Source organism: Microchirus variegatus (genome assembly GCF_963457635.1).
Source record: "Microchirus variegatus genome assembly, chromosome: 16".
NCBI classification, from domain to species: domain Eukaryota; kingdom Metazoa; phylum Chordata; class Actinopteri; order Pleuronectiformes; family Soleidae; genus Microchirus; species Microchirus variegatus.
In genome coordinates this window covers 24865460-24886145 of record NC_139817.1, presented here as the reverse complement: position 1 = coordinate 24886145, position 20686 = coordinate 24865460, and the positions used below count along the sequence as shown (strand labels likewise).

Here is a 20686-nt window from a genome sequence, read left to right as displayed (position 1 = left end):
TTGACAGTGATTGTTGCGTGTCTCAGTAGATGATTGAATGAGCTCTGACGGTTTCTATTGAGTATTACTCTACTACTCATTGGATTGGGATGCACCATGTATCTGTTGTGGCAAATGGACACCCTGGCCCTTGCCCCACTTAGTTGTTCTTTTCCTTGCAGGTATGTGTTAGTGGGTGCCAGCAAGTCAGCTGACTAACTCCTGCTGTGGGCTATAACAGGTTTTTTATTAATCAGCAGTTATGTGTTTGTGTGTATTTTTTACTATAGGTTATGTTGTGTTATAAATATCTTTTCACTTTTGACTTGTGAATGTTTTTTTTAACTAGGTCGTGGGTGACTTGGCTCAGTCTTCAGTCTTGCTCTCTGCACACATTACTCAAAACAATCTAACTTCAGTGGGGCTACTCTGTGGCTGTTCATACATGATGTGTCATCATGCTTTGTGTGACTCTCACTTCTGCTTCTGACTTATTTAACCTGTCCTTCCTTGTAATCAGCGCGGAATCAAGTGCCTTTTGCAAGCAGCTATGAGCAGCCTGAATGTGATATCAAAGCCAGTCTAGTGTAGAAAAGTCGCCATAATATGGCCATGATCTGTGTTGTGCTATATGATCCTGTGTGTGTGGAGTTTCCTGCACTTTGTGTGCTACAAAGTTATTTGCCTGGTTCAAACATGGTCCAGTGTCATAATTCTGGTTAATGTCTTCAGTTTCAGTCTCCTGCAGTGGGATTAGTGGAGGGGGCTCCGTCCTAGAGGATTAGCCTGGCAGCTTGATGGGAGCAGGGTTTCTATGAAGGGCTTATTTAACCCCAGCCACACAAACCTTTGCTACAGCATCGTGGCTCGAAGTGGAGGAGCTGTTCTTGGCGTTTGCCATTGGTTCAAACCACCACACAGACACCTGCTCAAAGGGATTCCCCCACTAAGAACTCAGTCCGTCCCCTCACATGCATACACATACATGTGCATCACATGCTTGACATCTATATGATTTAAAGAGGCTTAGGTGTTCCATGGTAGCTAATGTGTTTATCCCCCTTAAAATGAATAGATCTGAATAATGTCATTCATAGCATTCCAGCATGGCAGCAGCAGCAGCCAGTGATGCCTTTACAGATGACATGACCACACTCGGTTGGTCAATCTGGTATTTGCTGCCTGTAAAGACCGGTGCCTCAAAAAAAGGGATGGCCAGTCTTTGTAAAGCCTTGTTTTCTTAAACCCTGGTGTGTAGCGGTGGTTGTGTCTGTATGCACTTGGTTTGATTGGTGTGTGTGTGTGTTTGCATGTGCGCCCTTCTTGGTTGGCGTTTATGTAAGTGCACTAATCTGGCAGGCTTTGCTGGCAGGCAGGCAGCTGGATAATGGCCCCTGCTCTGCCCATTGGAGGAACCAATTTGAAGGAGCTGTAAGGAGAGAATACTGTATTATCGTTCTCTCTTTCTTCTTCCACTGTTGCTCTATCTCTGCCTTTCGTTCTGTTTGTCTCTCTCTTGGATGGGAGATGGCAACAACCCAGATTGGCAATGGCTGTGGAAGATTTGGCAAGCGCCTCTTTCCCTCACTCACTTTTTCTCCCCCCATCACTCTGTGCTGTTATAGACTGGTGAGAGGTCACAGTCAAGATGAAAAGCAGGTCAGTCAGGAAAAATGTGAAAGCCTTTATGCTTTCTCATGCTATCAACATCAACTCCCTCCCCCCACTTTGCTTACTCTCCACTTCTCTGTGCTTTCTCTTTCTCCATTCCCCTGTAGCTCAGTGGCTGTGCTCTCTCTCTCTGTCTCTCTATCTCTCCACTCGCTCTGTTCTCTGTTTACTCTTGGACTGCCTTAGTCTGTTTGTGCCTGTGTGCTTTAGTATTAACAAGAGAGACAGAGAGAGAAGGTTCAAGAGAGCGTATACTCACTCATGCGTTTGTGTGTGTGTGTGTGTGTGTGTGTGTGTGCATGCCGCTGTGCCTGCTGGCAGAGGGAGGAAGGGGGAGGGACAGACCGACGGAGAGAGGGAGGGAAAAAAAAAGAGAGAGAGATAGAGGAGAGATCAGATGAGGGGAGAGAAAGGCTGAGTACATAGCGCCGCCCCACAGTCCCACTTTCCTGTGGAAGTCTTCCCAGACGACCGCCATTGGGGAGGGACGCGGCAGAGAAGAACAGACCAGGACTCACCGAAGCGCAGGGAGGACAAAGTGAGAGGAAAAAGGAGGGGAGAGGCCAGGAGCATGTGCCTTTTGGAACAAGTCAACCTGACACCGGCTCAAGTATCAAGCCAGCTGGCAGGAAGAGCACAGAGACTGAGCTGTTTTCATCTCCTCTGCTCTGGATCGGAAGGCCCAGCCCCAAAGAGCTTCCCCGCTGCTCCTCCAGAGATCAGACTTTCTGATAGTGTTATCTACGGCAAGGCCACGAGACGACGGCTGGAGTGACAGGCATGTGACAGACAGGAACAACCACTTTCTGGCTGCACCAGGTGCGGATTGGACCTTTTCTGGGAGGAGCTTACATACATGCAGTGTCCTGATTGGATGTGAGGCTACCACCTGCTTCAGTATTGCTGATTTTGATTGGATGCTCATTCCATGTGTGTTGGCACACATGGAACTAAGCAACTAAGGCCCCGAGTCAAGCAGACCTGCTTGGGATTTTGCTTTAAGAATGTGCTCACATTGGAGTAAACTGGATATAGCTAGAGGTCACATCAAAGTGACCTTTGACTTTCTATAGATCACTTTTGCCCTAAGGTAAATGTATGTATTGTATGAATGTGAGAGCCACTGTTTGTGTCTTTGATTGTCTGAGCATATGTGCAGTTGCTCTTGGACAGTTTGAACTGTGTCTGGTCAAGTGTCTCGTCCCGCTTGGAGCGAGTCAGGTCGAATGTTGGAGAATCTTGGAGAAGCTTCCCTAGTGAGGCCGTTAGTGGCGTTTATGAATATTTCAGCTGAAAACTCTCTTCCATTTTAAACTTGACAGGTTGTAGGTGTACAGCAGCTTTTAGACACCAGCAGCTCAGACGTGAAGATCACCTTTGCTTGTTATGGGACTTTTTTTATACTGGCATAAATAAATCCTCTGTGTGTCCGTGAATATCCGTAATATTCTCTATATTTTTTCGGTGGTGCATGGCTTCTCTAGGAATCAGAAAATTGCATGTTATGTTGCGATAGATTGAACTTACTATTACGCAAACATAATTTTAACCGTATTTGTGGTGGCATGTTTATAAGAAGTTCTTCATATATTGTTTACCGCGAGTTGCCCTGTGTACACACATTAATTCCTTTGAATAAGATCCTTGAAATTGAACTTGTAAAACCCAGTGGATCACATTTTATTGCAGCCATTACTTATTACTGGGATTATTTAGTAAAGCGTTGGTGCCTCAGACAATCTTTCTGATTAATTTGACCCTTGGAATAATGGGGCTGAAAATGGCTGTCCTTTCCTCTCCCTTGGCTCGTAGCTGTAGTTGTGTCCTACTGCCTCCAATGGCGCGATGAGATGCAGAAACCTCTGAACCCATGTACAAGGTTATCCCGGGAGTTGTTGGCTCTGTGCCTGCCGTCCATCTCCTTCAAACACAAACACACACACACACACACACACACCCAGCCCCTTTTGTGTTGCTGCCAGGACCTGTCAGGCTGGCGCAGGAAACTAGTGGGTGGTGTAAGCTTAAGCCTCTTACAGCACACACTGTTAATGAGCTGCCTTTAGCTGCTGAAGGGGGGCACTGGAGCAAACTTTACACCACAAGTCTTTGTGACTCGCACTTAACATACTTGGTACTCTCCTTTTCTTCTTGTAGCACACGCACTAAATGATTTTTGTGTGCGACAGGTTGATCCACCGAAGCTTTGGCCCAGTAGGGAGGCTGTAGACTCTTGTGTTAGACGCAATCATGTGGCTGACTGACTAAAGAACCAGGCTTTTTTGGAATCTGGGTCACATAAAAGTCAGTGACAATTTGGGGGGTGGGGGTGTTATAGTGATGTCATTGGTATGACTGACCGGTCAGCCACCACACCCGATTCCCCTCGTGCTTACTCTCTAGTTTCTCTGTGTTTGTGTGGTGGTTTTGACAGCTGTTTGGAGATAGATGTGTATGGCCCTTGATAAAGACGTCCATGCTGTGAAGAGACGGGTGGTTTGAAACGTTCTTTGTACATATTAAATGTAAATTAAGAGTCTTGGACTTTTTAATTAATTTAGAAATGGAGCAGTGATGCAGTCACGCAAGGCTACGTGTCATCTTTGTCAGACTCTCTTTGTTCATGCCTTTTGCTAATCCCCCTGCCTGTCCATCTGTTAAATCCAGGCCTTCTCCAGTATGGTAGGAATTGGTCCGCCATCGCCAAGATGGTGGGATCAAAAACCGTGTCACAGTGCAAGAACTTCTATTTCAACTATAAGAAGAGGCAGAAACTGGATGAGATTCTGCAGCAGCATAAAATGAAATCGGTAAGGGAAAATTCCTGAATCATATCTCCTCTCCCTGAATAACACTGAAATAACTCAAGTATTTTGGGCTGCTTTTTAATTTAGTGCATGTATGTGTTGACCCAGGAAAAGGAGAGAAAAGCCCGCCGTAGGGGCAAGGCCCCACAGAATGAGGGGGCTAGTGCCCCATATGCTGCAGAGGAGGAGGAGATGGAGGGTTCAGGAGCCAGCGGTAATGAAGAGGAGGCCCCTGAAGATGGAGAAGGTACACACACAACACACACACATCTTTTTGGTTATACTTTTTATTAAATTAAATTAATGGTTGTTGTGAATAGTTTTTTTATTTTTACAGTCATAAAATAATTTTAGCACATTTAACACAAATTCTTGTATTGTTTATGCATACTTTCTTTGTCCCATTAAATAAACCATACATAAATGATTATAAATAAACATTAAAGAGGAGTATACTTTTTTAAATTATATTTGTATTATTAAGTTTGTGTCAGTGGTGTTTTGTATACATGATATAGCTGCAAACAACAATCTCAACAGTGCACACGATTACATTAATACCCCTAGTATTAGTGAACCAGAAGTTAATACATTGTTGAGGTAGAACCTGTGACAGAGCTCTGTGTTTTAGACTGAACACGGATAAGTTGTCTCTCTAATGTCGCGTAACAGTGAAACCTGTCGATGGAATGGGGAAAGTTGTACATGAATATTACATTTTAATCCCAGTCTTTGTTTCTAATCTGTGTTTCTTTTTATCCCCTGTCCTTGCCAGGTGGAGCAAACAACAGCTCTGACACAGAGAGCTTGCCTTCGCCACACTCGTCCGAGGACAGCAAGGTGAAAGAGGAGGGCTCAAGCAAGCCGAAGGCCAGCTCCAATGGCGGAGACAAGGAGGCTGCCGGGTCAGACGTGGGCCAGGCAGGGGAAGCAAAACCTCCAATCAAAGAAGATACTGACTCGGCTATCAAGCAGGAGATAAAGACAGAGATCGGGGAGCCCAGCAAAGAGCAGTTTCAGCCAGCACCACCGAGTGATGCTGCAGATAAAAAACCTCCTGCAGCAGAAACTGAGGAAGTCAAAAGCTCCACCAAGAGTTCCAAGAAGGAGCATGGAGTCAAAACAGGCTCCCATGGTGACAGTGACTCAAGTGCCACTTGCAGTGCTGATGAAGTAGAGGAAACAGACACCACAGATAAGAGCAGGTAAGACTGCTCAGCAAGAAGTTCAATAAAAACAATTTATTTCCTATTCGTTTGTGTAGATATGGTCTACAGTCTCTTTCCGGTCTGGTTTCTATCAGTGAAATATTTAGGTCAGATTGAGATTATTAGTGTCAGAGGACTTCTGGTTTCTGAGCAGCGGTTTTCTAGGTGTCCTACTTCTGTGGTCTACAATAGCAACAAGGGTTTTCAAGTGGTATTAGTTGCCTAGCTACACTGTACATCAGTGAAGCCATATTTGGCAAGCCACTTATGTGTTCACCACAGGTTGCTCTTTTCTGTCAGTCAGACGGTTTATTTTATTTTTATTTTGTTTGAATACGAATATAAATGTACTGTGTGTGTGTGTGTGTGCATGAGTAATACATGTAGTATATATAATATAATTCATGTGTGTCTGTGAATGAGGCTACAAGAGATGGGTGTCAAAGTGCGTGGGAGGAGTGATTAGTTTTGTTTGCACGGTATTTGTTAAATTTTTTCCATGACAGCAGACTGCATGTACTGGCAGAGCTGAGGGAAACGCTTCCCTCTCTGCCAAAGCAAACAAAAGGGAGCAAGTGTGTATGTGTTTGCACACACAGAAGTGTACACACTACACACCACACACTTTTGTGCCGTTACGGATCAAAGTGTGTGTCTGTGATTCAGAGAATGGTGTGTGCTTTCAACAGATATGTGAGACATGGATATGGATTTTTACTATTTTTTTTTCCACAGCATCACACTGTCAACACATCCTGTATCTCTCTCTCACACACACACAGCATTCAGCTTCAAACATGTATGTCTGCTTCACCCTAAGGATCTGTGAATGCACTATGTCTCCTGGGATATTGGTAAAGAGCAATGTGGGAGGAAAATACAGTCAAAAACATTTTAGTCTTTGAGGTGTTTTTTGTTTTATTTGTAAATGATTGCTAATGAATTGTTGGATTTAGGATCACGTGGGGGATATATTTCCTTCATCAGCAGCACACTAAGGAGAAAATATATACAACCTTGACACCCGCTAACTTACCTGTGCCTCTGTATGTGTAGAATGACTTCTCCACGGCCAAGCCTGCTGAACTACACCCATGATGGAGTCATATCCTCGCCAATGCAGAAGCCCTTGGACCTGAAGCAGCTCAAACAGAGGGCTGCAGCTATCCCTCCTATGGTGAGTGATAAGTTAAACCTTTTTGTGTCTCATTATGTGTTTTTTTTATGCATCATGCAACAGTTTAATGAAAAGCTTAGAAACATGGTGCCAGAAAAACCTTGGGTTTCTTTATTGTACGGTACCTGCCCCACATTTCTTTTGTGTGTGCTCATCAGAGGTGGAAAGTAAAGACATACATTTACTCAAGTTACTGTAGTGAAGTACAATTTAAAATCAGGATTTTGTATTTTACTTGAGTACGTATTGACTCAAGTATTGTACTTAGTTACTTTATAAATCCTATCCGTTACTGAGTAAAAATAAAAATTCAGCACAATGAAGACCTACAGGGGGAAAATATACACCAGTACCAGATTATGAAAACAAAATTGTATATAATTTATAACTCTACGACCAAGATTCATGGATCCAGCCCCAAAATAAGAGCAAAACAACAACTGACTTTCAAGAAATACAAGCAGAAATGTCGTCTTACCTTTGCTGTTTATCAAAACAAGTTATTTCCACCGGAACAAAACCCCTTCTAATGAAGAACTACACTTCCCATTATGCTTTGGGAACTAGTACAGTCTGATTGATCATTACAGAGCGACATTAATCGTTCTGTTTAGAGAAGGGCGAATGTCCAATAAATGGGTTTTAATAATTTGGAACCTAAGACATGTACAAGCCTTTATAAAGCTCTGATGGTAGAGCTTGTGTTTTAGGCAGCATTTTGCCATAATTGCCTTTATAATGTATAATATTACAAAGTAAAATAGTCATTGTCAATAGTCATTTTTCCACCCACTTTTGTACTGGCCTGCCCAAAATATTATTTCTACCTACGCCACTGCCTCACACCCCACGCAAAGTAACTAAGTAACTTTTACTTAAAGTACATTTCAAATGAACTACTTTTTACTTGTACTGGAGTACATTTTCAGATGACTACTTTTACTTCTACTTGAGTAATATTTCATCAAAGTATCGGTACTTTTACTTCAGTACAATGTTTTAGTACTTTTTCCACCTCTGGTGCTCATGACGCACACTTCCAGCACTTTTTCCACACTTCAACACACAGAATTAAAATCTTTTCAACTTTTGGGCACAGTTAGACTAGACTATAATGCATAAACAAATATATTACTTTGTTTATACTACAGCATAGCAGCTTCATTAAACTGATGTATAGCATTAAAAGATGGGCCATTGATAGCATTTTAGATTTTTACATTGGACTGCATCTGAAGGCATCTGTGTTTTTTCAGTAATTACAGATTACTGATTGGTTTAATTTTGGCTTCAACCCTATGCCGTGTTTCCATCATGGTATGGCCTGGTTTGGTGCAGTACAGTACCATTTCACTCTGGTACCTGAAGGGAAGGGTACCAAAAATGAAATGGTTGGAGCTGGTTATTGTGGTGCTATTCCTTTAATGGAAATGTAAAAAGAAATATGTACCATAACCGTTCCACTCCAGTCAAATTAAACAAGCTCTGGAGCTGGGCTTTACGATCCAAACGCTTTGCTTTTTATGGGCTTTGTATTGATTGCCCACTTATGCACACATCCCATCTCCACGGGTGTACAAGACACGCTTTTCCCCCTCCTCCTGGCTTCTTTGTGGTGTTTTGGAAACGGCCACTCCTGTTGCAATGTCTCCCTCTGTGGTTGATCCAAGACTTGGAAGACATCGTTGACCCAGGCATTGATTTGTGATTTAAACAAAACAAAACACTGACACACACACACACACACACAGTGTAACAGGTGAACTCGTTGTGTCATATTTGTGTCAGCCAGCCAGATAGACAGACGTTGATGGGATAGATAGCCTTGTAGAGATGAAATTAGATGCCAGACAAAGGGAAACTTTAGCTACCATGAAAGAAGAGATGTGTTTTAGCTGTTGTGTTTGTCAGATGCTTTATGTGGTTGACCATATGTCCAGTGCTCGGTAAGACTGGACTTGTGTGGTGTGTGGTGCATGTGCTGTGTGCTCACATTGCCTCTCATCTTGTGTGTAGATGCCAGAGGCCTCCATGCAGGGCCATCAGCGGAGTGGAAGTGGCAAGGCAGTGCTGCCCCCACACGCCTTGGCATTGTACCAGCAACAGATCACCATGGCTCATGGGGAATCCTCCCAGGAGGTCAAACAGCACCACCAGCACCAGCAGCAGCAGCAACAACTTTCAGGCCAGCCAGGAAAACAGCAGCCTTACAACCCACAGATGGAAAGAGACGCGGAAGCTCTTCACAGCAGCAGCCCTCGTGTTCGCCCACGTAGCCCCTCCAGCGACAAGGATGGTATGAGCACCTCCATCATTGAAGAAATCTACTTTTACTGTCAATAAACCTTGCTGCATATGAACGTCTCTCACAAATTCCAGCATTTGCATCATACTACTCTCCCTGTTGAGCAGTTTTTCCATCCCATTATTTTCTGTCTGTATGAACCTGAGTGTCACTCTACAGCAGGGTCTATGTTTGTATCACATGGCACTTTTTGTCAAATACGGATTCATGGAAACCAGATTAGTGCTATAAATGAGGATTAATGAAACGATAAAAAGCAAAAGCTGCATTTGATCTAGTTACACTTAGTTGGTCCTTGCTATACGCTCTAACCTTGAGTCTGTGCTCTCTAGTGTTTAGGGTATTCAAGGGTTTCTAGGACAGTCGTGAAGAGTGAACTGATAAATGATCTGGTATTGCTACTGATCCAGAAGGGAATACAGTCTAGTTCTGTGCCTTTACTGTGAGCTTGTGGCATTTAAACATCTGAGAGCACAGTGTAAAGAGTTTTAGGAACAGTTTAAACAAAGGAAGCTGTTTTATATCTCAGTCCACTTTGCTGTGAACTTAACCAAGTACAGCAGCAACTTTTTAATGACTTTTTTTAATAGAACATAAGAAAAGCATTTAAAAGTATTCATGCAATAAGTGCATTTTTGTGGGTAAGAGAGCGAGAGGTTCCGTGAGGATGCGATGATCTGTGGTGTGTTTGTGTCCCTTCAGACCTGGAAGGCAACGAGATGTGGTTACTGACCCTCCTGCAGGGATTAAGTAGGTTTACCCCTTGCATTCTCCCCCCATTTCTTTCTCATTACATCTTAAGCTCATTGTAGTACAATCACCTCCTCAGTTGGATGTTACTGTGTGTGCAAATTATTATCAATGGGTCATTGTGTGTTAACAAATTAATCTAGTGATGTGTCATCTTGGTTGGAAGGTGTCATGAGGGGTTCTGTGTGCCCATGACTATGATGGGGTCAGTGGTGTTGACAACAGGGATCTAGCAGTGGCTAATGGACAGTTTCTTGTATTCGTGTAGGTCCACTTTAGTACATTGCGCTGAGCCTGACTCTTTTTTGTCTCTGTTTCAGAAAAGTCCAGAGCTTTGTCTCCACATAGTGAGGCCAAGAAGCAGGGACTGGGCCCAGATGACCTAAGGACCTCGAACTTGGGTCGTCCCGTTCTCTCACCGTACCCAATGTCCCCACGAGACATGGCAAAGATCAGTCATGACCAGCACTTGCTCCATTTCAATTGTGAGTTTTAATCACTAAGAAGACATTTTAATTTCTATATTGTTTGTAATGTCCATACCTTTTCTGAACTTTCTCTGCCTATAATTAGATGTTCAGAACTTAAGCTTATAATGTTTCCTGCCTTCCAGCATTCCAGCAAACAGGCCACAGCTCACTGCCTGGTCTGGCACAGGACGGCGGTAGACTAGCTGCAGTGAGACCCCTGACCATGCCAGAGCCACCACCTCTCATTTCCTCCACCAAGCCAGGGGGCTCCATCACACAGGTATTACACCACATCAATGAAAACTCGGGCTTGGATTTAACAAATACTCTTGCAGCCACATCACTCTGATCACTTGTTTCTATAGGGCACTCCAGTCCAGTTGCACAGCCCAGCTCATGGTTTGGACCATGGGAAGATGCCCCCCACACAAATAGGGTTGTCTTGGTTGGATCAGAGGAAAATGGGTGTGTAAAAAACATTTTGGCTCATTACTGACCAAGTCTTTCATATCCATCCCAACAAGTACTGTAGGTCAGATCTGTTGCATCACTATAGATTTGTCTTTTCTTTCTTTATTCTGTGCAGCAGGTCCTTACCCTGTGGTAAAGCAGGAACAGTTGTCTCCTCGCAGCTCGTCTTCTCAAGCTGATAACATGTGCGCCCAGGGATCACCTCACGACAGTGCTCCAGGACGAGGTGCGTGCCCCACAAATGATTTTTGTCATCTTCCAAGATGCCACACACACTTCAATAACAGCCTGAAAGACACAGCCAGGACCACACTGGACTGACCTCCAGACAAGTCTCTGAGGTCGTTTTCACACCTAATAGTCTCTGCTAGACCCGGTTCAATTGGGGATTGCCAACATTCAGCCAAGTTTGCGCTCACACTTTTACTCTTTAGTGAAATCAAGAATTACTGAAGGAGAAGACAAGACAGCAATGAACAAGAAAACTGGCTCATCTGTCGGTTAATACAGGGCAACTTATGTTGCCTCAACATAAGAGCAAAATCAAATCCTATCGTTTTATGTGAACATACGACACATAATACGCTGCGGCAATGGGCTCAGCCATTTCTCCTATCGCTCTCCACACACGTGTATGATTTGGTTGTTTACCCACAAAACAGTCTGGTTCCTGCATGTGGTTCACTTTCAGTGGCCTGAGACCTACGTTTTAGGGGCACCAGAGTTTGGTTGTGCATTCACACCTCCACAAGCAAACCCGGACTTTCCGAGCAAACACACACTGGTGTGATTGCACCCTTAAAGGACATTTGTGATTCTTACAAGTCTTATAGGGAGTTGGTAGGAGTTCAGTGAAGCTCATCTAACCTCCCAGAGATTGTGAGAAAGTGCTCAAGTTAATGTGTACAATGCCCGTTACACATACAGTAGACATGAGAAAAATCAAAGCTATAATTACTTTATGTGCTGCCACAGCACTTCAGCTTTCTTTTTTTTATAAATGTGTGAAAATTGAAATTACTAGGTATATTAGACTGACATGTTATATGTATGATACAGCCTCACCTGATATCTTTGCAGACCTTCATCTCCTTACAGACCTCACTCCAAAGGACACAGTTGTATGGTCCAATAACAAATGGACATGTAGATTTTTCTCTCTAGATTTCTTTTTCAAGGAATTTAACTTTTACTACGTTACTACTTATTTAACTACTTTTTAAAAGCTTACACTTAGGCTCATAGTGAAAATGTTTTTTCTTTTCAGCTTCTATGCCAGCTGTTCAGGGGGGCAGTATCACTAAGGGCCTCCCAGGGTCCAGAATGCATCCCGATTCCTCAATCTCCTACCGGGGAGGCTCCATTACTCAGGTGAGCTCAAGTCAAGATCTTTTGTCCCTTACTGCGGCTGTACAGAATTTGGGAAATTCAGCTTTTGTTTTCTGTCTCTCTCTCTCTCTCTGCTCTTCATAACAACGTAGATAATGGAAACCTGTCGTTATCTAAAGATAATCCCCTTCTGCTTTGTTTTTACTCTCACTGTAACACAATCTCCCATATGTGCAGTTTGTTATCGCTGCATTGGGTGCGGTCACCCTAATGTGAGTGAGTTAAGAATATTCTGCTGACAGTGTTTGAATAGTGTGTTACGACAGATAACTGGCAAACAGTTCTCTTCCCCTTTCTTTAGAGAATCGCTGGACAACATCTGAAATGTATTAAATAAATTGGTTTAAAAAATTAAGCCTTGTAAATGAGTTGTTATGTAAGTTCAGCAGAGATCTGGTCCAGAGTTTTCTCTCAGGACCGGCACTTTTATTTAATTTTTGTCCAGAGACGAATGATATAAATGGTGAACTGAAACTGGCACTTTGTTAAACTGTGTTAGCATTCTTGATCACACCAGTTCACAGCATAGACACCCTCATTATTTTTAATTGGCCCCTTCTTTTCTCATGGTGAATAATAGTTGAGCTCCTATCGCCCTTGTTGTTTGGCACCTGTCCACACCTATCAAAGCCACTGTCGTCAAACTTCACAGCCCTTGTGTGACTGAGCTTTGATTTGTGTACTTATGATGAAACGGAGAGCTGAAAAGCTGTTAAGAGGTCATGAGGCATTGCCAAGTGTCGTGGCTGCTGGATTCCCCTATTGCTGTGACATAACCACAGCTCTGAGTGGCTCCTGTCACCCAAGCAACAAGCACACACTGTACTGTGTCTGTTCCTGCTCTTATTTATTTATTCTAGGCTCTGGATAAACCTAGTCATTGATTTGCCCATTGTAATATCACAGCCCAGCTGGCAGAGAAAATAGCATTGAAGAGGCTGTTGTGTGTATTTATGAAGAAAAGATGAATGTGATGAAATATGATCAGTGGACGATGTGTGTCCAGTTTATTAGCTGGATTAATAGTTACGTGTGTTAGCGCCCAGTGGCACTCTTTCTTCAGACTGCCTTAGTCAGTGTTATCTGATCCTGTAAATGGAAACCTCCACTCATTACAGCAGACACCAATTTTCTGTTCCCTGACCTTCAGCGGCGTCTTCTTGGAAAAGCTGCGATGAACAGATTTGAGATGTGATCTCATCCTTTACTCCGTCTCATCCATCTGCGTTGCTCTCATTTCTTCACTGTGTGTGGAGTGTAGAAATATGATTCATATTTAGGCAGTGAGTCACGTGACACAGTTTTAACAAAGCTGCCAGTTATCGTCTGCTGTTGTCAAGCACCTCCACGTCTCCAGGGAGTAAAATTCTGTTTTTCAAAGCTGTGTTTATGTATTGATGATTCTGTTGATTTAAGTCCCTGTTATCTGTCAATGACGTAACAAACCATCTCTCTCAGGCAGAAACAGTTCAAGAAGCGCAACGCAATGTTTACTGCATTACTAATACTGCATCTGTCGCTTTTGATGTATTTCTGTGATCATGAGTAAAAGCAATATAATGCAGTCTGGTGTATTGCCCTCCAATAACTCCAGTACTGTGCAATAGTCTCAGGGCACCACCAGCCTTGTTATGTTTTATGAAATTCTGTGATCTTGGGCGTCAGAACTGGACTGGACGAGACTGAAATTTAATCTCGGACCCCTAGGTCACTACTGTGACAGTAGGTCACACGTAAACCTGCATAAATGTTTCCCATATTTTCTGAATGTGTTCCAATAAAGTGATGCAGTACTGCAGTAAGTTATAATTTAGTAGTGTATTGGGAGCTGAACGTAGCCTGATGACTAGCTTGTGAAGGCGGTAGTGAAAGCTGGTCGTCAAGGCAGTCCCTTGTGGGTCGCCACCACAATTACGCTCATAAATGTCACAATCAGATTTGTGCAGGTCTCAACGTGTCTCCTCTGGTCGTTACAGGGGACACCGGCCGATGTGCTTTATAAGGGAACCATAAGCCGCCTGATCACAGAGGACAGCGTCAACCGAGCCGAGAGGGAGCGCGATGAGGCAATGTCTAAAGGCCATGTGGTCTATGAGGGCATCAGCGGACACATTCTCACATATGACCGTGAGTACTTCACCTTGGCTACAATAAACTTAATGGCTAACTACCACTTTTACGCAAGAGCTGATTAAGTTTGAATGTTTTCCACTGAGGGAGCTGTGTGACTGCTGTACTGCATCTTGAGTCAGTCATTCAATAATGACATGTCATTGGGAATTACTGCAAACTATAGTAATCTGGTTTTTGTCATTTGTAGGCAGTGCATCTCAGACTCCTAAAGATGAAGGCCGGGGGCCTGGGCAGCCTGGAGAAATCATGGGCCTGAAACGTCCTTATGATGCTATAGAGGGAGGCATCTCCAGAGGACTTCCTATGAGGGATTCTCTGTCTGCTGCCAACTGTGAAGGTAACTCAAACTTCTCATAAAACATCTCTGAATATAATGACACTCACCTCTAATTTCTGATGGAATCCACTGTCGTCATTCTTGTCTTGAATGTCACGACTCTTCTCCACCTCCTCAGGTTTAATTGGTCGAGCCATGCCTCATGACAGAGACAGTCCTCACCTCAGTCAGTACAAGGATGCGCACCACATCCGTGGGTCCATCTCACAAGGTGGGATATCATAATAAAGCACATCAAAAATGAAACAATGGGAATAAAGATATTGCTGCAAGTTAAATAATTGAACTGAATGTGAAAAGAGAATGTTAAATATCTGCTTCCATTCTCCATGTGCTCTCACTTCATCAGATAGCTCTCTATGCTCACTCAGCAGAGCTGCATAGCAACAGTGTTTTTCCCTTCAAGAAACAGATTGCGCCTGTTTACCAAAACTCCTCTTTAGTACTTTCACATTGTTATTGGTTTATCTGTCTGACGGCAGTATTACATTCATCTTCTCTTGCCAAGAGACAGTAATGTATGAGGCTGCTCAGAACCTCTTTGTCCTGTCCCATCTGTGTAAATTGTGAAATCAACATTTAAATATTTCAGGTATACCTCGCCATCTGGACCCTCAGGATGGATACCTCAGGAGAGAGGCCAAGCAGATGAAGAGAGAGAACTCCCCACCCCGCGGACCCAGTTCTCTCTCTGACCCAATGAAGGGCAGAGAGGCCATGGTGCCCACTGTGAAGGAACCTGGACGCTCCATCCATCTCATTCCCAGGGAGGAGCTCAGACAGCCTGCTAAAGATGGCATCATAACACAGGTGCTGCAGACACTATCCAACCATGTTTGAGGTAACGTTGCACTTATACATTACAATGATTCATTCTTGTCGTGCTTGTCTTCTAGGGAACACCCATGAAGCAGGAGTCAGCTGGTTCAGGGAAACGTCACGATGTCCTCTCCATCATAGCTAGTTCACCGCGCTCTTACCATAACCCCCCCTCCCACCTGGAGATGCGCGCTGAGCGGGGACGCTATGAAGAAGCACCGAAAGGGCGACCCAGCGCAGTGGTCAGTACGGCGAGCACTATAGCTCGCTCCTCTCCCCTTACTCTTGGGTCAGAACAAGGAGGCAAGGCTCATCATAGCCCAGTAGGTTATGACGATAAAGGCAACCTAAGGTCAGCTTACCCTGGGCCCTCCCATCGTGGCTCCCCTTTGTCCAGAGAGGCAAGCCAAAGGCAGCATGACGGTAAATATATCCTATTATCTCAGTCAACATGTTTGTTTTTGAAGATCTTGCTATTGCCTCATCACCTGAGAATGTCTAAAGAAAAGTAAATGTATTTATTTATTTAATCTCTTTTTGCTCAAGCTTCCAGTAAGAATCCGCCTCAGGAGCGTAAAGCCACGCCAACCCCCAGGGAGATGAGTGCCACCAAATCACCTCTCCCCGGTGTTCCTGATCAACAGGCTTACGAGCGTCTGCTGCAGGGTCTTGGCGCCGCAGATGTGTACCGCCAAATACCTATCGCCTTTGATCCTGCAGTGCTGCCTCGGGGCATCCCTATTGACCCAGGTAGAGTCAGAGTATGAGCTATGAACTGTGTTCTGAAACTCTTGAAGGTCCGGCACACACTCGGGTCTTTTCAGTTATTCGGACTTTGTCAGTGCTCAGGATGTGCTGTGAGAGAAGTCAACAAAATCCATCTCAACAAAGCACTACATTGACCAAAGAGAGTATAGCACACTATGTAAATTACAAGTTTCTCTGTCTGGTAACTGTTTGAATTCAATCATCTTGCCAGCAATTGAAGCACCACAATCACACCATTGTAGTCCTTTGCAGTGTTTACTTTATGTGAAAACAGTTGGACAGGTAAAAGAAAACAGTTCATGGAGGAAGATGCCAATCAAGCACAATCTCTGCACACCCACAACACAAACATAACTGAACACATCTGTGTGACCTTATATCATACTGTGCTCTTTTATTCAGTTCAATATGAAAGACACACATGTCCTACTCTTTTTCCACAGCAGCCTATTACTTGCCTCGTCACCTTGCCCCCAACCCAGCTTACCCTCATCCTTACCCCTACCTTATCCGTGGCTTTCCTGACACCGCTGCCTTGGAGAACCGCCAGACTCTGCTCAATGACTACATCACTTCACAGCAGATGCACCAGTGGCCCCCAGCCGCTGCCATGGCTGCCCAGCGGTCAGAGCTGCTCAGGGGTCTGTCTCCACGAGATCAGCCCCTTCAGATGCCCTACTCTGCTGCCCCACGTGGTAAGACTATCTGAAACCACCACACTCAGCGTTAGGTTCACCTACAGAAGGGAAGAGATTTATTCAGTACCTTGTGTCGGGTGAAACATTAATATCTGCAGTTTGCCTTCTTAACCTTGTACCTTGCTGTGCAACTGCAGATGTTAATGATGCACTGACATTGTTATTGATTATTGTATTTTATAAAAGGTTGTGAACAGTCAATATTTTTTAATATATTTTTTTAAATGTGTTTATTCTGTAACCATTCTGAAATCAGTTTTTGGTGTTTTTCCTCTAATAAACTGTGGCTCATCACCTGCTGTGCTGCTTTAACCAGTAGTTACATATAATTAATAGTTGCTAAAGAAGAAAAATGTGTAAAGCTTTGTGATGACGTGGTTGCTATTACCGTATGGAGTATTTAAAAAGAAAACATTGCATAGAAACTGAAGTTGCTCAGACATTTTGACCAGATTGCTATTATCGAACTACATTTAGGCATGCAACAATTAATCAAGTGATCAATTGTCAGATTAAACGAGGCCTTCTAATATTAAAAGAAAAATTTTTGTTGGCATTTACATTATTTCACCACCACCAAATTCAAACATTACATTCCTGAAACGTCCCACAATATTGATAAATTGATAAAAGACAACACTGCGTTATTTTTCTTTCGATTTTCCCCTCATCCTCCTCTCCGTTCTGTCTTTGCAGGGATCATCGATCTTTCTCAGGTGCCACACTTGTCACCTGTCCTGGTCCCTTCCTCTGCAGGAGCAGCTGGCTCTCCCATGGATCGCATCAACTTCATCCCCGGGGGAGCCAGCACGTTCCCTGGCAGGCCTTACACCACCTCCCCAATTTCACCAGGTACAATTTAGTTTAAATAAGCAAACTTTCCTTGAGATAAAACCTGTGGAATATTATATACAAATGTCCTTTTCCCTCTTTGTGTTACTTTTGTGCAGTTGGCTCCTCGCATGTGAACAAGATGCAAGGACAGTCCTCGGAGCGCGCGGAACGTGAACGTGACAGAGAGAGAGACCGGGAGAGAGACAGAGAGCGGGAACGAGAGAGGGAGCGTGAACGGGAGCGAGATCGTGAAAGAGAACGCGAGAGAGACCGGGAGCGGGAAAGAGACCGGGACCGAGAACGAGAGCGGGACCGTGAGCGCGATAGGGAAAAGGGCGGGTCTCTTGGAAATGTAGAGCATGCCCCCATCTGGCGACCAGGTCTATTGCAGTCACTATTTCCTCAGTTTTATCTGCATGCTGAGTCACACTAGCAGCACAAATGTAGTTCTAAGAAAGACTAAATTGGATTCCCCTGTTTTGTGCTTTCCAGGTACAGAGCATAGCTTGACAGGCAGCAGTAGCAGCACTGTGAGACCTCCTTCCCAACCCTACAGCCACCAGCACTCTCCAGTGTCTCCTCGTACCCAGGAAAATGTGCAGCAAAGACCAAGTGTCCTGCACAACACAGGAGGCAAAAGTCTCTCTGTCAGCGAACACTCCAGCTCATCTGTTTTACGGTAAACTGCACTTCTGTTCTGTCAAGGACAACAACAGTGCTAATTCCTCATGACATTCACAACGAAGACGATTATTTCTATTACTGTGGTTACTAAGTGTGTTTTCTTTGACCCATTAGGTCCATGCCCTCAGGGCCCACACGCTACCAGCCTTATCCAGGCCACCTCCAAAGGACAGGTGTTCCCCCTGAGACCTACCCACCTGTCATGGACTCAAGTATTGCCAAAGAGCAGAGTCGAGATGGAGGCAAAATCAGGGGAGGTCTAACCAAGCATGTGCAAGACCAGCATGGATCTGCCATTAGATCAGATCCAAAGCTGTCCAGCCCCAGTCCAGGATTATACCCAGGTTCCTATACCTCGGCTTCAAGCCGGCCCCAACACCTGCTGCCCCCCCAGTCGGATAACCCTCCTGGCCGTGGAGAAAGCGGTACACCTAGTAGGGAAAAGACTCAAAACAAACCGATGTCCATTCAGGAACAAGAGCTCCGAGCACTCGGTAAGACCACCATGACTGCGGCCAACTTCATAAACGCGATTATAATGCGTCAAATTTCTTGTGAAACGGGGATGCCAGAGACGGCCAGCAGCGCCACTGATGGTAAGACGCTCTGGATCCCAGGGTCCCCCTCATCACCTAGACCTTATCCCGTCAGTCTGTGGCCTCTTGCACGCTGTGGTGGTTGGCATTATCAAATCAGCCCAATTCATTTACATTTTTTTCTTTCAGTGCTGTAATTTATTTTCCCAGTCTTATTAGTTTTTCTTTGCTGACTTAAAGACCACCAAGGGCTCCCTCTGGAAAACCAGACCTTTTTGCCAGTCTGAATTGGACATAAGTGACTGAAATTAAATATAAAGATGCAGATTGAAAGCTAATTGAGCATCGATAAAACATCTTGAGGCATTTGATTTTTCCATGAAGAAGATCCTAGGTGTCCTTTAAGGTGTCATTTAAGATCGATAAAGCTGGTGGAACATTACAGCAAAACATCCTTTGCTGCTTATTTTTAATTTTCTTTTCCATAGATAATGTGACTTGAAATTGATGTAGCACCCCCTTCCCTCCTTTTTGGCTGCTTATTTTAAACTCGGTATTTCAGCACATGCAAGTGGACATGATAAGAATATGTTCAGCTCCTAAGGCTTTGCACAGCAGGAGGCTTTGATACGCCAGGTTAAGAGGTTGCTTGTAATTCAAGCACTTAAACTGAACACATGCACAATCTTTTCTCTTATGAAGCACTCCTTCATGTAGCTATTTACACACATTTTTGAATCACACTGTGATTTTATTAAGCAATGCATCATTACGTTTTTTACCAGCCACAAAACTGAGCCAGTGAAAAAAGCGCCCAGAAAACAGAGGGATTTGAAAGTGAGGAGGAAAAAACTGGAGAGAACTTCAGCCTTCCACGGGGGAGGGGGGTTCTACAAGTTCTGGCCTCCAAATCTCTGCATGTTTCTATTTATGGCTCACTGTAATTTACGCTGATTTTAATTTCAATTATTATTTACATTTTTCTCCCCACACACATGCAACAGTCAACAAATCTCTTTCAATCAAGACTCTGGGAGTTTGTCCGTCATTTGGATGTGAATTTGTTTTTGTTGTGTTCTGCTTGTTGAATGATGTAGCATTTCTGTGTTAAGACTGCAGGGCAAGTGACAACTGCATGCTCCGTTCAAATGTGTTTATACTGCACTCAACAGGAAAATTTGATTTGATCACACGCTTTCTGATATAGCATCATCACCTTGCTTTTGGCACACAGTCACAAACTAGTAGCCAGGACCAGAGAGAGAAATGGAGGCTGTTGAAATGAACCCAGTGTCTTTTTGTTGTTGCTAGCTAACAAGAAAAACCACAGCATCCCGTCCCTATGGGGAACTTGTCCTCTGTGGGAGTCCATACAGTCAAGTCTGCCCCTCCCTCAACTTACATCACCCTCTTCTGAGATAAATACTGTAATACTGCAAGGGAGTTGTGTAAGAAAACACCTAGTGAGATGTGACGCACAGGGGGAAAACAGTCTTGGAATAGTCTCATCGTGGTCTCTAGAGCCTGCCAGCTGAAAGCCAGTCCCACAGTGGTTCAACAGTAATGTCATAAATTTATTGCCTTTATGAATGGGTCTGGTTTGACTTAGGTTTTTTTTTTTTAGTCTTTGTACTACTAACTACTTGCACT

The 20686-nt window shown here is 44.0% G+C and overlaps 1 protein-coding gene across 5 annotated transcripts in view; it reads left to right on the top strand.

Moving 5' to 3' along the window:
• Window positions 1-20686, top strand: part of ncor2 (nuclear receptor corepressor 2) — a gene marked incomplete at its 5' end in the record, with an annotated part of 59808 nt that overhangs the window by 33530 nt on the left and 5592 nt on the right. For 2 of the 5 annotated variants that reach the window (XM_083902649.1, XM_083902645.1), the window contains 22 exons: window positions 4318-4460; window positions 4566-4704; window positions 5233-5662; window positions 6722-6842; window positions 8859-9138; window positions 9850-9897; window positions 10218-10382; window positions 10511-10647; window positions 10733-10832; window positions 10954-11064; window positions 12106-12209; window positions 14204-14354; window positions 14548-14697; window positions 14816-14908; window positions 15290-15507; window positions 15594-15939; window positions 16063-16266; window positions 16728-16979; window positions 17679-17834; window positions 17933-18196; window positions 18309-18495; window positions 18615-18994. In XM_083902649.1, coding sequence (XP_083758775.1) covers window positions 4318-4460; window positions 4566-4704; window positions 5233-5662; window positions 6722-6842; window positions 8859-9138; window positions 9850-9897; window positions 10218-10382; window positions 10511-10647; window positions 10733-10832; window positions 10954-11064; window positions 12106-12209; window positions 14204-14354; window positions 14548-14697; window positions 14816-14908; window positions 15290-15507; window positions 15594-15939; window positions 16063-16266; window positions 16728-16979; window positions 17679-17834; window positions 17933-18196; window positions 18309-18495; window positions 18615-18994 — 4179 coding nt within the window. The remainder of the gene's footprint in view (window positions 1-4317; window positions 4461-4565; window positions 4705-5232; window positions 5663-6721; window positions 6843-8858; window positions 9139-9849; window positions 9898-10217; window positions 10383-10510; window positions 10648-10732; window positions 10833-10953; window positions 11065-12105; window positions 12210-14203; window positions 14355-14547; window positions 14698-14815; window positions 14909-15289; window positions 15508-15593; window positions 15940-16062; window positions 16267-16727; window positions 16980-17678; window positions 17835-17932; window positions 18197-18308; window positions 18496-18614; window positions 18995-20686) is intronic. The other 3 variants (XM_083902648.1, XM_083902647.1, XM_083902646.1) reach the window with 3 other exon arrangements.